General features: G+C 46.7%; 1 protein-coding gene across 1 annotated transcript in view; it reads left to right on the top strand.

Moving 5' to 3' along the window:
* The first annotated feature begins 7,767 nt into the window (after positions 1–7,767).
* The window catches only part of TRIM54 (tripartite motif containing 54), a 48,097-nt gene continuing 38,264 nt past the window's right edge, over positions 7,768–17,600 (top strand). Inside the window, exon 1 of the mRNA XM_082251768.1 lies at positions 7,768–8,154. Coding sequence (XP_082107894.1) covers positions 7,987–8,154 — 168 coding nt within the window. The 5' untranslated portion in view covers positions 7,768–7,986. The remainder of the gene's footprint in view (positions 8,155–17,600) is intronic.

Genomic DNA, 17,600 nt, shown 5'->3' with positions numbered 1-17,600 from the left:
GGTCATCTTCTTCTCAATAACCTAGGAGGGAGGGGTTCTGTAGTCCAGTGCTATGAATGAGCAGTATTGTCACCCTAGGACAGGACTAGGGTGCTCATCTTATTCATAACTTAGGACAGAGGGGTTCTGTAGTCCAGTGCTAGGGTGACAACACTCACCATACTGTGTCTATGGAGGAGCAGTGTTGTCACCCTAGGACAAGACTAAGGTCCACCACTTGTCCATAAGATATGAGGAAGGGTTTCTGTAGTCCAGTGCTATGAATGAGCAGCATTGTCACCCTAGGGCAGGACTTGGGTGCTCATCTTATTCATAACCTAGGACAGAGGGATTCTGTAGTCCAGTGCTAGGGTGACAACACTCACCATACTGTGTCTATGGAGGAGCAGTGTTGTCACCCTAGGACAAGACTAAGGTCCACCACTTGTCCATAAGATATGAGGAAAGGTTTCTGTAGTCCAGTGCTATGAATGAGCAGCATTGTCACCCTAGGACAGGACTAGGGTGCTCATCTTATTCATAACCTAGGAGGGAGGGGTTCTGTAGTCCAGTGCTATGGAGGAGCAGCATTTTCACCCTAGGACAGGACTAAGGTCCTCCACTTCTCCATGACATGGGAGGGGAACTGTAGTCCAGCACTATGGTGACAATGCTCACTGTACTATACGGAGAGGCAGCAGTGTCACCCTAAAATAGGAACACAGTACATGGGGGTAAGGGTGGTGCTGGTGGTCTTCATTCACAACACACTTCTTTTCCTAGGGTGACAACACTCTCTGCACTGTGTCTATGGAGGAGCAGCGTTGCCCCCCAAGGACTGGACTAAGGTCCTCTACTTCTCCATAAGATGGGGGGGGGGGGTTCTGTAGTCCAGCACTAGGATAACAACACTCACTGTACTGTGTCTATGGAGGAGCAGTGTTGTCACCCTTGGACAGAACTAGGATCCTCCTCTTCTCCGAAACCTAGAGAGGAAGTGCTCTGTAGTCCAATGCTATGGTGACAACCCTCACTCATACTGTACAAGTGGAAGAGCAGTGTTGTCACTCTAGGACAAGGCTAATGTGATCATTATTTCCATAACCTAGGAGGGGGTTCTATAGTCCAGTGTTATGGAGGAGCAGCATTGTCACCCTAGGACAAGATTAGGGTGCTCCTCTTTTCCATAACATGGGAGGGGTTCTGTAGTCTAGTGTTAATGGAGGAGCAGCATTGTCACCCTAGGACAACCGTCATTAAATGGTGGCCTGCGGTCCGAGAACGGGCCGCTTGATGCTTCCATCAGGCCGCTACCTAGGAGCAGTCATTGGTTTGCTGGGACCGCAGGTGTCCCAGCAACCAGTGACGTCCCGTGTGTGCGCCCAGCCCCCTCTTCTGCTCCTAGCTCTCACACATTGAGCTATATCTCGCATTTTCTGCCCCCTGCAGCCTCCTGACTCCTGCCCCAAAGGTATGTGGGGCAAATTTTAAAGGGGATTGCTGAGGAGAATATTTTAAAAAGTGCACACTGATGGGCATATTTTGTTAAGGGGCACACTGATGGGTACATTTTGTTGTGCCCATCACAGTGCCCCTTAGCAAAATAATTGCCCATCAGCGTGACCCTTAACATTAAATAAGGGGCACACTGATGGACACATTTTATGTTAGGGGCATTCTGATGGACACATTTTGTTTTGCCCATCAGTGTGCCCCTTAACATTAAATGTGCCCATTAGCGTGCCCCCTAACATTAACATTTGCCCATCAGAGTGCCCCTAACATAAAATGTGCCCCTCAGAGTGCCCCTAACATAAAATGTGCCCATCAGAGTGCCCCCTAACATGAAATGTGCCCATCAGAGTGCCCCCTAACATAAAATGTGCCCATCAGCGTGCCCCTAACATAAAATGTGCCCATCAGCGTGCCTCGAACATAAAATGTGCCCCTTATTTTATGTTAAGGGTCATGCTGATGGGCAAATTTTATTCTAAGGGGCAATGCTGATGGGCACATTTATGCTATGGGACACACTGATTGGCATACTTAGTTAAGGGACACTCTGATGGGCATGTTTATGCTGTGGGACACACTGATGGGCATATTTTATGTTAAATTGTGCCCCTTAACATACAATATGCCCATCAGTGTGCCCCATAGCATAAATATGCCCATCAGAGTGTCCCTTAACATAAAGTATGGCCATCAGTGTGTCTCATAGCATAAATATGCCCATCAGCGTGACCCTTAGCATAAAATTTGCCCATCAGCGTGACCCTTATGTTAAGGGGGCACACTGATGGGGACAACTGATGTAAGGGGGCACTGTGACGGGAATGCCTGATGTAAGGTGGCACTGTCATAGGGACACCTGATGTAAAGGAGCACTGTGATGGGGACACTTGATGTAAGGGGGCACTCTGATGAGAATGCCTGATGTAAGGTGGCACTGTGATGGGGACACCTGATGTAAGGTGGCACTGTGATGGGGACACCTGATGTAAGGTGGCACTGTGATGGGGACACCCGATGTAAAGGAGTACTGTGATGGGCACAGACTTGAGATTCGGACCTCAGCCCAAAGAAAGTCTTAGCGACCGGACCTCGTTGAATTTTAATTCAATACCCCTACCCTAGGACAAGACTAGGGTGCTCCTCTTTTCCATAACATAGGAGGGAGGGGTTCTGTAGTCCAGCGTTATGGAGGAGCACCATTGTCACCCTAGAAACGGACTCGAGTCCTCCTTTTCTCCAGGGTTGTCCTGGTGGTCTGACCACTTTGTAGGTCCACATTCAAAACACACTTCCTGTCCCAAGGTGACAACACCCACTGCACTGTGTCTATGGAGGAGAAATGTTGTCACCCTAGGACAGCACTAGAGTTCTCCTCCTCTCCATTATATAGGAGGGAGAGATTCTGTAGTCCAGTGCTAGGATGATGACTCTCACTCCCTTTTTTGTGTCTGAAGGAGCAGGAACATATGATGTAAAGGTTCTGTAGTCTAGTACTTAGGTGACAACCCTCACTCCTCCTCCTGTATCTATGGAGCTATGGGGACCCCCTCTTCTCCATCGCATGGGGACCTCCTCTTCTCCATCGCATGGGGACCTCCTCTTCTCCATCGCATGGGGACCTCCTCTTCTCTTCTCCATCGCATGAGGATCTCCTCTTCTCCATGGCATAGGGTAAGGTAATGCTGGTGGTCTGACCACTAGGTGGGGCTGTTATAAGCTTGGCATTTATAAACACACTTCCTGTCCTAGGGTGACAACACCCACTGCACTGTGTCCATGGAGGAGCAATGTTGTCACCCTAGGACACGACTAGAGTTCTCCACCTTTTCATAACATAGGGAGGAGGGGTTCTATAGTCTTGTGCTAGGGTAAAAACTCTCACTCACCCTTTTTGTGTCTGTTAAGAAGCAGTGGTGTCACCCTAAGGACAAAACTAGGGTCTCCCCCCCCCCCCCCCCCTCAATCCTCCCACTGTATCTATGGAGCACCAGTGTTGTCACCCTAGTCCAAGCCAAAGGACTGCCTCTTCTTGTTAACATAGGCGGGATGGGTTCTGTAGTCCAGTGCTGGGATTACAGCCCTGTACTGTGTCTATGGAGGAGCAGTTTTGTCATTGTGGGACAGCTCTCAGGTCCTCCTATTCTCCATAATATAGGGGGATTTTGTAGTCTAATGGCAGGACACTCATGGTGGTGTACCTATGGGGCAGGACAGTGGCTTACACTTCTGCCTGGCAGCACTAGGGACGGGGTGCTGGTTCAAATCCCACCCACTGCACTACCTGCCTGCAGCTTGCATGTTCTCCCTGTGTGGGTTTCCTCCGGGTACGCTGGTTTCCTCCCACACTACAAAGGACTTGCTGCTCCTTACATGTAAATTGGTGGCGCTATAGAAGTACTTGGAATAAATATATAGTGGAGCATCATTGTCAACCTACTAAAGGACTACATAACACCCCCCTCCCCCCAGTCTTCATCACACAGGTAGTTTCCAGCTCTCATGACTTCTGATGGGATCAGCAGGTATTGTCTTTGCCTCTATTAAACAGGAGTAACAAGACAAATAACATACAGGGAGGGGTTCTGTAGTACAATGCTAGGGTGAAATCACTTCCCCTACTGTGTTTATGGAGGAGCAGTGTTGTCACCCTAATACAGGACTAGGGTGCTCATTATTTGCATAACATAGAAGGGAGGGGTTCTGTAGTCCAGGGTTATGGAGGAGCAGCATTGTCACCCTAGGACTAGTAACCTAGTGTTCTGTAGTCCAGTGCTTACCATACTGTGTCTATAGAGGAGCAGTGTTGTCACCCTAGGACAAGACTAGGGTGCTCATCTTTCCCATAACATAGGAGGGAGGGGTTCTGTAGTCCAGTGTTATGGAGGAGCAACTTTGTCACCCTAGGCCAGGACTAGGGTGCTCATCATTTTCATTACATTGGAGGGAGGGGGTTCTGTAGTTCAGTATTACGGAGGGGCAGCTTTGTCACTCTAGGACCAAACTAGGGTACTCATATTTTCCATAACATAGGAGGGAGGGGTTCTGTAGTCCACTGTTATGGAGGAGCAGCATGGTCACCCTAGGACAGGACTAGGTGTCTCCTCTTCTCCATAACATAGAGAGGGGGAGGGTCCCTCTAGTCCAGCACTAGTGACAACACTCACTGTACTATACAGAGAAACAGTGTTGTCACCGTAGGACAGGACTAGGGTCCTCCTCCTCCTCCATAACTTAGGAAGGAGGTGTTCAGTAGTCCTGTGCTAGCATAACAATGCTCACTTCCTGTACTATATTGAGGAGCGGTGTTGTCACCCCTAGGACAGGACTACAAAACAGTCCCTCCTCTCCAGCCAAAGCCTCTAGTAGCCGGGTCTGTCAGATTTTTACTGTTGCTTTCTTTTTTTTTTTCGCCAATCACACTGCCTCTCATATTGGACACCATTGGGAAGCCACTTGGTAGCCCCAACCCCCCCGAACTGATGGCCAATCACACTGCCTCTCTCATTGGACACCTATGGGAACCCACTTGGTAGCCCCAACCCCACCTAACTGACGGCCAGTTACACTGCCTCTCTCATTGGACACCATTGGGAACCCACTGGGTATCCCGGACCCCCCCAAACTGATGGCCAATCACACTGTCTCTCTCATTGGACTCCATTGGCAACCCACCGGGTAGCCCCAACCCCCCCAAACTGATGGCCAATCACACTGCCTCTCTCACTGGACACCATTGGGAACCCACCGGGTAGCCCCAACCCCAACTAACTGATGGACAATCACACTGCCTCTCTCATTGGATACCATTGGGAAGCCACTTGGTAGCCCCAACCCCACCTAACTTATTGCCAGTCGCATTGCCTCTCTCATTGGACACCATTGGGAAATCACTGGGTAGCCCCCAACTCCCCCAAACTGATGGCCAATCACACTGCCTCTCTCATTGGACACCTATGGGAACCCACTTGGTAGCTCCAACCCCGCCTAACTGACGGCCAGTTACACTGCCTCTCTCATTGGACACCATTGGGAACCCACCGGGTAGCCCTAACCCCACCTAACTGATGGCAAATCACACTGCCTCTCTCATTGGACACCATTGGGAAGCCACTTGGTAGCCCCAACCTCACCTAACTTATTGCCAGTCGCATTGCCTCTCTCATTGGACACCATTGGCAAGCCACCAGGTAGCCCCAACCCCCCCCCCCCCCCAAACTGATGGCCAATCACACTGCCTCGCTCATTGGACACCATTGGGAAGTCACTTGGTAGCCCCAACCCCACCGAACTGATGGCCAGTCGCACTGCCTCTCCATTAGACACCATTGGGAACCCACCTATTAGCCCCAACCTCACCTAACTGATGGTCAGTCGCACTGCCCTTCTCATTGGACACCATAGGAAAGCCACTTGGTAACCGCAACTTCACCTAACTGATGGCGATTCGCACTGCCCCTTTCATTGGACACCATAGGGAAGCCACTTGGTAGGCCTATTCCTATATGACTGATGGTCATTTGCACTGCCCCTCTATTAGACTCCATGGGGAAGCCACTAGGTAGCCCCAACCTCACCTAACTGATGGCTAGTTGCACTGCGCCCTTTCATTGGACACCATAGGGAAGCCATCTGGTAGCCCTATTCCTATATGACTGATGGTCATTTGTACTACCCCTCCAATAGATTCCATGGGTAGTCCCTTTCCTATTTGACTGATGGCCAGTCACACTACCCCTCCATCAGATACCATGGATAAGTCATGTAGTGACCCCCTATGCACTCAAATGATGGTCAATCACACTACCTATCCCATCAGACGCCATGGGGATGCCACCTGGTAGCCCCTTTTCTACCAACTGATGGCCAGTCACACAACCCCTTTATCAGACACCGTAAGGAAGCCCCCTCCCTACCTAACTGATGGCCAGTCACACAACACCTTTATCAGACACCATAAGGAAGCCCTCTGGTCAGAGGCGTAACTAGAACCTTCAAGGCCCCGATGCAAGAAACCATGAAGGGCCCCCCAGACCCCTGGCCGGGGCCCTTCCCTTCAAGCCCGGGGCTCTTCCCACTAATCCTGAGGCTCTTTACTCTCATTGCATGGCCTTTTATTATGGTCCCGCATCAGGATCCTTTCACAAGTTCTGCAGTGGGCCCCCTTCCTGCAATCTTGGGGCCTCCCCACAGTGGTGAAATGCCAGGGCCCGGTCGCAAGTGTGACCTTTGAGATCCTAGAGGTTCACCCACTATTTTGCTACCGGGCCCCCTGGAGCATGGGGCCCGGTAGCGATTGCAACCCCTGCAACCCCTGTAGTTACGCCCCTGCCTCTGGTAGCCCCCTTTCTACCTAACTGATGACCCAAACCCTCTATCAAACACCATAGGGAAGCCACCTGGTAACCCCAACCTTACCCAACTGATGGTCAATAGCACTACCCCTCCATTGGACACCATTGGGAACTCACTGGGTAGCCCCAACCTCATCTAACTGATGGCCAATCTCACTATCTCTTTCATTGGACACTATAGCGAAGCCACCTGATAGCCCCAGGCTCCCCTGACGGATGGCCAGTCGCACTGCCCCTTTCTTTTGACACCATAGGGAAGCCATCTGGTAGCCCCTTTCCTATTTGACTGATGACCAGACACACTACCCCTCCGTCAGACACCATAGGAAAGTCATGTAGTAGCCTCCTCCGCACGCTAATGATGGTCTCCCAGCAGATGCCATGGGGTAGCCCCAACCTCGCCCAACTGATGGCCATTTGCACTACCCCCCATTAGACACCATAGGGAACCCACCAGTTCGCAACCACTGTAGTGCTTTCCAGCCTATTTTACACCCAGTAACGTGATCACTGGGTCCCTGTGCTTCTCTATGCAATTCAGGCAGATTATGGCTGGTGGGAGCTGTAGATAGCTTCCTGAAAACATCCAAGCACTTTGCCTCAGTGCTCCTCCCCAGAGCCCCCACGCCCTGGTGTAAAGAGGGGTAGGTATTTTTCATGCTGCGGAGTCCCTCTTTAAGTGCCCTTGCGCTCAGCGCATGCAAGGTGTGGATGTTTTGTGTTCCTCTGCCGGTACGTGGAAGTGTATTTGCATCTTTGTCATTTCTGCGAGTCATTGTGTGAGTCAGTGTCACCTGCTGCCATGTGTGACAGCTGCGTCCTCCTCCTCCCATCGGGGTCCATCTTATCCAAAAGCTAAAAATACCCCCCCAAGGAATTCCCCCCTTTCTAGACCCCCCCTTCTCCGACGTCCGCCTTTAACACTGTCCCTGCAGCAGGCTGGCTCACCAGGGGCGGCGACTGGGTGGCCACACTACCCCCTTGGCAAGAAAGGGGTTAAGGCCATCTCTCCCCTCCCCCGATGATAAGACCCTCTATAGTTAGGCAAGGGACTGTATGCCCGGCATAGGCTCAGAGACCGCTGAAGTCACACAAGACCGGCCCGTCGCTCTCGCTTTGTCGCTCTTGTCCTACGGAGGGGATGAATTTCGCCGTGGGCTTCAAGTCCCTAGGGGGGGACACCCAGACCATGGACAACCTGGAGAAGCAGCTGATCTGTCCCATCTGCCTGGAGATGTTCACCAAACCCGTGGTCATCCTGCCCTGCCAGCATAACCTGTGCCGCAAGTGTGCCAACGACATCTTCCAGGTACCGGTCCTATGTACACAATGCTCTCCTAGAAGTGTGTCTAGAAGGGGTCAGGGGGCAAAATGATAAATGGCGTATAGGGCGCAAGGTGCCACCAATGCAGCAACTTCCCATGTAGCGTGGTTTTATTACCTGTTGATCCATCATTTTTCCACTTCCTGTAGCAGGGTGACAACACTGACTATAGCAAAGTCCCACATCGGCGCTCTTAGGGTCACCATACGTATTACAATCTGACCGCACAATCTTTATACAGCCAACCATAGATTTACCAAAACTATGAGGACCTACCTAGACCATCCAATCAGCTAGGCCCCTGATGATAACCCTAAATCTCCTTCTCCATCTAAGGGTGGATCATACACTATACAACCTCTTCTAGGGTCATCATCAGGGGCCGGGTCATGATAATCCTAAATCTCCTTCTACATCTAAGGCTGGACCATACACTATACAACCTCTTCTAGGGTCATCATCAGGGGTCATGATATCCCTATATATCCTTCTCCATCTAAGGCTGGACCATACACTATACAGCCTCTTCTAGGGTTATCATCAGGGGTCATGATAACCCTAAATCTCCTTCTCCATCTAAGGCTGGACCATACACTATACAACCTCTTCTAGGGTTATCATCAGGGGTCATAATAACCGTAAATCTCCTTCTCCATCTAAGACTAGACCATACACTATACAACCTCTTCTAGGGTTATCATCAGGGGTCATGATAACCCTAAATCTCCTTCTCCATCTAAGGCTGGACCATACACTATACAACCTCTTCTAGGGTCATCATCAGGGGTCATGATAACCCTAAATCTCCTTCTCCATCTAAGACTAGATCATACACTATACAACCTCTTCTAGGGTTATCATCAGAGGTCATGATAATCCTAAATCTCCTTCTCCATCTAAGGGTGGATCATACACTATACAACCTCTTCTAGGGTCATCATCAGGGGTCATGATAACCCTAAATCTTCTCCATCTAAGACTGGACCATACACTATACAACCTCTTCTAGGGTTATCATCAGGGGTCATGATAACCCTAAATATCATTCTCGATCTAAGGCTGGAGCATACACTATACAACCTCTTCTAGGGTTATTATCATGGGTCATGATAACCCTAAATCTCCTCCATCTAAGGCTGGATCATACACTATACAACCTCTTCTAGGGTTATCATCAGGGGTCATGATATCCCTGTATATCCTTCTCCATCTAAGGCTGGACCATACACTATACAACCTCTTCTAGGGTTATCATCAGGGGTCATGATAACCCTAAATATCATTCTCGATCTAAGGCTGGAGCATACACTATACAACCTCTTCTAGGGTCATCATCAGGGGTCATGATAACCCTAAATCTTCTCCATCTAAGACTGGACCATACACCATACAACCTCTTCCAGGATTATTATCAGGGGTCTGGCTCATTGGATGGTCTAGGTAGGTCTTCGTAGTTTTGGTAAATCTATTGTTGGCTGTATAAAGATTGTGCAGTCGGATGGTAATGCATATGGCGACCCTAAGAGTGCCAAAAAAAAAAAAAAAACAACAATTAAGTTCTGGGACGGAGGAGCCGGACTGACAACTGGTGAGCTGCAACTTATCCACATCCGTTCCTGGACGATTCCGTAATTAATTCCTAAAATAACTCTTGACTCCTCGTCAACATCGTATACCCAGAATTTACGGAGAGGACAGTGAACACAGTGTACTTCTAACGTTATATGTAATATACTTAGAATCATTCCATAAAAAAAAAAAAAAATATTAAAATTGTATATAATAACTAATTATATTACAGAAATCAATTAAATATTTATTATATTAAATAAAAAATGACTTTTGTTAAAAGAAAATATAATATTTTACAAATAAAATGATTATATTATAACATGAATTATAAATTATTTTAGATATAATAATTCCCTTGTTTTAAAAAATATAAAAATATAACATATTAACAGTAAATATAATAATTATATTACCAAAAATATAAATTTTTTTTAAAGAAAATATTTAAAAAAGTAAATAGAATTATTTATATTATTAAACAAATATTATGTGGGATATAATAATTACTAAATATATATATATATATATATATATATATATATATATATATATATATAAAACCATTAAATATAATTATTCTATTTTTAAAAAAAATTATCAATTATATAGAAAATAATAACTACTTTTTCTTTTCTTTTTTTTAAGAAAATATGAAAAACTAAAATATCATAATTTTTAGTATGATTTAAAATGTCATAACATTTCATAAAATTAAATGTAATAATTAGTTATATATATATATATATATATATATATATATATAAATTATAGTCCACTGCGTTATTTTGACATGTTGATGATGAGGCACAAGCTTATCTTCCTCAGGACTCATCAAAATAAAATCTTCACCTCTCGAGACCTGTGAGTGCCGCTTTCTCTTTTGGACTATATGTTCTACAGGCATTGCAGAGCACCTAGGCCCGTTTTCTTTCTGATATGTGTGCAACGGCAACCACTGGATTATATACAGTATATATATTAATAATATAGATGCAATTATTACTTTTTTTGAAGAAGAAGAAGAAAACATAATAAAAATAAATATAATTATATTATAAAAAATATATATATGAGATGATATAATTTTTTTTTTTATTTTTTATTTTAATAAAATATAATAATATTAAATATAATGATGCAGACAGAATACAGGAGATGATTAGAGAGCAGAGATATATTATAGGAGATGATCAGAGGCTGCAGACAGAAGATGGTCAGAGGCTGCAGATATATTACAGGAGATGGCCAGAGACTCCAGACATGATACAGGAGATGATCAGAGACTGTAGGCATGATACAGGAGATGATCAGAGACTGCAGGCATAATACAGGAGATGGTCAGAGACTACAGACATGATACAAGAGATGGTCAGAGACTGCAGACATGGTACAGTAGATGGTCAGAGACTGCAGACATGATCAGACTTGTATAAAGTACTCGAAATTTCTACTTGAGTAAAAGTAAAAGTGCTCGATCAAAAAGTGACTTGAGTAGAAGTGGAAGTGCTCGCAGAAAAAGTTACTTAAGTAGAAGTACTAAAGTATTCAACATTTTTTTTACTTAAGTATTGCAAGTAGTTTTTTCAAAAAATTTGCTACTTAAGTACTAAAAGTAAAAAGTACCAGTAGTTTTGAAAAAAAAATTCTACTCAAGTACTGAAAGTAAAAGTACAAGTACTGTGTTATGTAGTTATTAAAGAAAGAAGTCAAAAGTTTGAACATCATATTGGTTTTTATTATTTCAAATGATTTATTCAAATGATTAACCTGTGTTTGTTAGTAGTTTCTTGATGCACTTTAAGCGCTGTAGCACCATTTATTTGTTTGTTTCATATTTTCTTTTTATTGGAAAGATTTGGTATAGCAGCTTTTATTATACACAGCCTTTATTTTCGTATGCGCTGATTTACAAATGACATTATACACATTTTTTTGAGCTTTATGCAACCTGCCATCTACTGTTCTGGCAGTGGTAATTTTTTTAAAAGTAACGAGTAACTATGCAGCACAAAAAAAAAAATACTTGAGTAGAAGTATCGAAATCATCGAAAAAATGTAGTGAAGTAAAAGTAGAAGTAGGAGAAAAAAATTCTACTCTAGGAAAGTACAGATACCGCATTTCGGTACTTAAGTACAGTACTTAAGTAGTTCTACTTCGTTACTATACATCTCTGGACATGATACAGGAGATGGTCAGAGACTACAGACATGATACAGGAGATGCTCAGAAACTGCAGGCATACTATAGGAGATGGTCAAAGGATGCAGACATACTATAGGAGATGGTCAAAGGATGCAGACATACTATAGGAGATGGTCAGAGGATGCAGATATACTATAGGAGATGGTCAGAGACTGCAGACATACTTTAGGAGATGGTCAGAGACTGCAGACATACTTTAGGAGATGGTCAGAGACTGCAGGCATACTATAGGAGATGGTCAGAGACTGCAGGCATACTATAGGAGATGGTCAGAGGATGCAGATATTTTATAGGAGATGGTCAGAGACTGCAGACATACTTTAGGAGATGGTCAGAGACTGCAGACATACTATAGGAGATGGTCAGAGACTGCAGACATACTATAGGAGATGGTCAGAGACTGCAGGCATACTATAGGAGATGGTCAGAGGATGCAGATATTTTATAGGAGATGGTCAGAGACTGCAGACATACTTTAGGAGATGGTCAGAGACTGCAGACATGATACAGGAGATGCTCAGAGACTGCAGACACACTATAGGAGATGGTCAGAGACTGCAGACACACTATAGGAGATGGTCAGAGACTGCAGACACACTATAGGAGATGGTCAGAGACTGCAGACATACTATAGGAGATGGTCAGAGACTGCAGGCATACTATAGGAGATGGTCAGAGGATGCAGATATTTTATAGGAGATGGTCAGAGACTGCAGACATACTTTAGGAGATGGTCAGAGACTGCAGACATGATACAGGAGATGCTCAGAGACTGCAGACACACTATAGGAGATGGTCAGAGACTGCAGACACACTATAGGAGATGGTCAGAGACTGCAGACACACTATAGGAGATGGTCAGAGACTGCAGACATACTATAGGAGATGGTCAAAGGATGCAGACATACTATAGGAGATGGTCAGAGGATGCATATATAGTTTAGGAGATGGTCAGAGACTGCAGGCATACTTTAGGAGATGTTCGGAAGGAAGGAGTGCTCTGGGAAGTGCTGTGTTGTTCCAGGCAGTCGTGACTTGGCCGGTATCGGCCCACCTAAGGTGTGGAGTTGTTGACGTGTGTCAGTGGATTAGATATTGGCCGGATTTCTGATGTGATAAATCATTTCTTCTGTTGATGACTTCTTAATATGTCTATGGTGATCGGTAGTGCCGTATGGCTTGGCAGAGCTATCCTTAGAGAGAAACATGGGGACTGCCAGTTTTGAAGTATTTTTCTGAAAATGCTAGTTGCCTGATACTGCAGCCAGTGGATGAGCATGACAAGCAGGTGACCAGCTTATTCAACAACATGGCAGTCTCTCGACAAGCTTAACTTTAAGGGGATCCTATGGGGGTGGCATTTGTTGGGTCAGTGCAATGCCGTTTGGCAAAGGGCTGAACAAGGCGTTTGCACCCTGGCAATGCCTCCTCCATAGTGGTAGTGTCACTAAGCCCATATAGGTCATTGTACTTTGCTATTATATTATATGTCCATGTCCCTGATCATCCATCTAGGTCACTTCCATGTCTGCCTGTTCCCAAACTTTGGTGACTTAGTTGAGCATGATTGAACGGATTCAAAGAAGCTCTGCCCAGTGCCTACAGTGTCAATCACTTGGGGATATCCACAGGGGACATCTCCACCATGAGCACCAGGACAGGGCTAGGCCAAGAGACCTGCAAGTACAGGACCACGAGCCACAAGGCCGTAAAGACACCCCTTTGCTGCTCTGGAAAGCCCACACCCCTCTTATTTTATAGGGTAGACCAACAGATTTTGAGTTAAAGACTCAAAATGCAAAAAACATTAGCCGTATAATGGCGTCTTGTGACCGTAGGCATCTGAGGACTATGGGAAGGGACCAACCACAGTGCAAACATGGAAGATCATACAGGGTGTCTTTGTTGGTATTCATGGTCTGTAGTCTTCAGCTAATTACGCAGTGTCTTTTGAAGGACACAACTCTATTCTGTTGTGTCTGTTGTGGAACAACTGCTCTCAATGCCTGCTGGTGGTGACATAATGCAAAATGTCTTGGCTACTTCCACTAGGTTCTACCAGGTTCCAATTCCACCAGAAAAGAAATGGCTCCTCCAAATCCACTGTCCCCTTAGACTGTTGGGGGCCGGAATAGATATAGGATATAGTTTGAAAAAAATATGAACTAATTCCTATGCACACTGCACGTACAGTATCTTATTATACAGAATGCAGGGTTCAGTAGTGCGTTGTGTTCAGAATGCAGGATTCAGGAGCGAGTTGCACTCAGAATGCAGGGTTCAGGAGTGTGCTATGTTCAGAATTCAGGGTTCAGGAGTGTGTTAGGGTAAAAACACAGGGATCAGGAGTGCTTTAGGCTCAGAATGCAGGGATTAGGAGTGTGTTAGGCTCTGAACGCAGAGATCAGGAGTGGGTTAGGCTTAGAACTCAGGGATCAGGAGTGCGTCAGGCTCTGAATGCAGGGATCAGGAGTGCATTAGGCTCAGAACGCAGGGATCAGGAGTGCATTAGGCTCAGAACGCAGGGATCAGGAGTGTGTTAGGCTCAGAATGCAGGGATCAGGAGTGCATTAGGCTCAGAACACATAGATCAGGAGTGCTTTAGGCTCAGAACGCAGGTATAAGGAGAGCATTAGGCTCAGAACGTAGGGATCAGGAGTGCATTAAGCTCAGAACGTAGGGATCAGGAGTGAGTTAGGCTCAGAACACATGGATCAGGAGTGCGTTAGGCTCAGAACGCAGGGATCAGGAGGGCTTTAGGTTCAGAACGCAGGGATTAGGAATGCGTTAGGCTCAGAACGCAGGGATAAGGAGTGCATTAGGCTCAGAACCCAGGGATAAGGAGTGCGTTAGGCTCAGAATGCAGGGATCAGGAGTGCGTTGCACTCAGAATGCAGGGATCAGGAGTGCGTTACATTAAGAATGCAGGGTTCAGGAGAGTGTTGCACACAGAATGCATGGTTCGGGAGTGCGTTACACTCAGAATGCAGGGTACAGGAGTGCGTTACGCTCAGAATGCAGGGTTCAGGAGTGCTTTACTCTCAGAATTCAGGGTTCGGGAGTATGTTAGGCTAAAAATGCAGGGATCAGGAGTGCTTCAGGCACAGAATGCAGGGATTAGGAGTGTGTTAGGCTCAGAACACAGGGATCAGGAGTGCGTTAAACACAGAATGCAGGGATTAGGAGTGCGTTACGCTCAGAATTCAGGGTTCGGGAGTGTGTTAGGCTAAAAATGCAGGGATCAGGAGTGCTTTAGGCTAAGAATTCAGGGATTAGGAGTATGTTAGGCTCAGAACGCAGGGGTCAGGAGTGCATTAGGTTCAGAATACAGGGTGCAGGAGTGCGTTACGCTCAGAATTCAGGGTTCGGGCGTGTTTTAGGCTAAAAAGGCAGGGATCAGGAATGCTTTAGGCTAAGAATGCAGAGATTAGGAGTGCGTTAGGCTCAGAACGCAGGGATCAGGAGTGCGTTAGGCTCAGAATGCAGGGATTAGGAGTGTAATAGGCTCAGAATGCAGGGATCAGCAGTGCATTAGGCTCAGAACGCAGGGATCAGGAGTACGTTAGGCTCAGAACTCAGGAATCAGGAGTACATTAGGCTCAGAACTCAGGAATCAGGAGTACATTAGGCTCAGAATGCAGGGATCAGGAGTGTGATAGGCTCAGCATGCAGGGATCAGCGGTGCATTAGGCTCAGAATGCAGGGATCAGGAGTATGTTAGACTCAGAACTCAGGAATCAGGAGTGCGTTAGACTCAAAAGCAGGGATCAGGAGTGCATTAGGCTCAAAACGCAGGGATTAGAAGTGCATTAGGCACAGAATGCAGGGATCAGGAGTGCATTAGGCTCAGAATGCAGGGATCAGCAGTGCATTAGGCTCAGAACGCAGGGATTAGAAGTGCATTAGGCTCAGAACGCAGGGATTAGAAGTGCATTAGGCTCAGAACGCAGGGATCGGGAGTGTGTTAGGCTCAGAATGCAGGGATCAGGAGTGTGATAGGCTCAGCATGCAGGGATCAGCGGTGCATTAGGCTCAGAATGCAGGGATCAGGAGTATGTTAGACTCAGAACTCAGGAATCAGGAGTGCGTTAGACTCAAAAGCAGGGATCAGGAGTGCATTAGGCTCAAAACGCAGGGATTAGAAGTGCATTAGGCACAGAATGCAGGGATCAGGAGTATGTTAGACTCAGAACTCAGGAATCAGGAGTGCGTTAGACTCAAAAGCAGGGATCAGGAGTGCATTAGGCTCAAAACGCAGAGATTAGAAGTGCATTAGGCACAGAATGCAGGGATCAGGAGTACGTTAGGCTCAGAACTCAGGAATCAGGAGTACGTTAGGCTCTGAACGCAGGGATTAGGAGTGTGTTAGGCTCAGAACGCAGGGATCAGGGGTGCGTTAGGCTCAGAACGCAGGGATCAGGAGTGCGTTAGGCTCATAAAGCAGGGATTAGAAGTGCATTAGGCTCAGAACGCAGGGATCAGGAGTGTGTTAGGCTCAGAATGCAGGGATCAGCAGTGCATTAGGCACAGAATGCAGGGATCAGGAGTACGTTAGGCTCAGAACTCAGGGATCAGGAGTGTGTTAGGTTCAGAATGCAGGGATCAGGAGTACATTAGGCTTTAGAATGCAGGGATCAGGAGTGCGTTAGGCTCAGAATGCAGGGATCAGGAGTGTGTTAGGCTCAGAATGCAGGGATTAGGAGTGCGTTAGGCTCAGAACGCAGTGATCAGGAGTACGTTAGGCTCAGAACGCAGTGATCAGGAGTGCGTTAGGCTCAAAAGCAGGGATCAGGAGTGCATTAGGCTCAAAACGCAGGGATTAGAAGTGCATTAGGCACAGAATGCAGGGATCAGGAGTACGTTAGGCTCAGAACTCAGGAATCAGGAGTACGTTAGGCTCTGAACGCAGGGATTAGGAGTGTGTTAGGCTCAGAACGCAGGGATCAGGGGTGCGTTAGGCTCAGAACGCAGGGATCAGGAGTGCGTTAGGCTCATAAAGCAGGGATTAGAAGTGCATTAGGCTCAGAACGCAGGGATCAGGAGTGTGTTAGGCTCAGAATGCAGGGATCAGCAGTGCATTAGGCACAGAATGCAGGGATCAGGAGTACGTTAGGCTCAGAACTCAGGGATCAGGAGTGTGTTAGGTTCAGAATGCAGGGATCAGGAGTACATTAGGCTTTAGAATGCAGGGATCAGGAGTGCGTTAGGCTCAGAATGCAGGGATCAGGAGTGTGTTAGGCTCAGAACGCAGTGATCAGGAGTACGTTAGGCTCAGAACTCAGGGATCAGGAGTGCGTTAGGCTCAGAAAATAGGGATCAGGAGTGCATTAGGCTTTAGAATGCAGGGACCAGGAGTGCGTTAGGCTCAGAACACAGAGATCAGGAGTGAGTTAGGCGTAGAACGAAGGTATCAGGATTGTGTTAGGCTCAGAATAAGGGGATCAGGGGGGTGGGGGGTAATGTGAAGGGTGGTAGAGGACACTGCTATGGGTGTGGCCCTGTCCATGACAGTGTCTTCTGTCCCCTTCACATCACCTCCCGCCCCCCCCCCCCACACACACACAGTGGTGTCCTCTGCCCCCCTTTCCCTTATAGCAGTGACCTCTGCCCCCCTTTCCCTCCCATAGCAGTGTCCTACCTCATAGCTGAGAGTAGA

This window comes from Pelophylax lessonae, assembly GCF_965119305.1.
Source record: "Pelophylax lessonae genome assembly, chromosome: 3".
Taxonomy (NCBI): Eukaryota; Metazoa; Chordata; class Amphibia; order Anura; family Ranidae; genus Pelophylax; species Pelophylax lessonae.
Note: the sequence above shows the minus strand (reverse complement) of the source record. Positions and strands in the feature narration are given on the sequence as shown.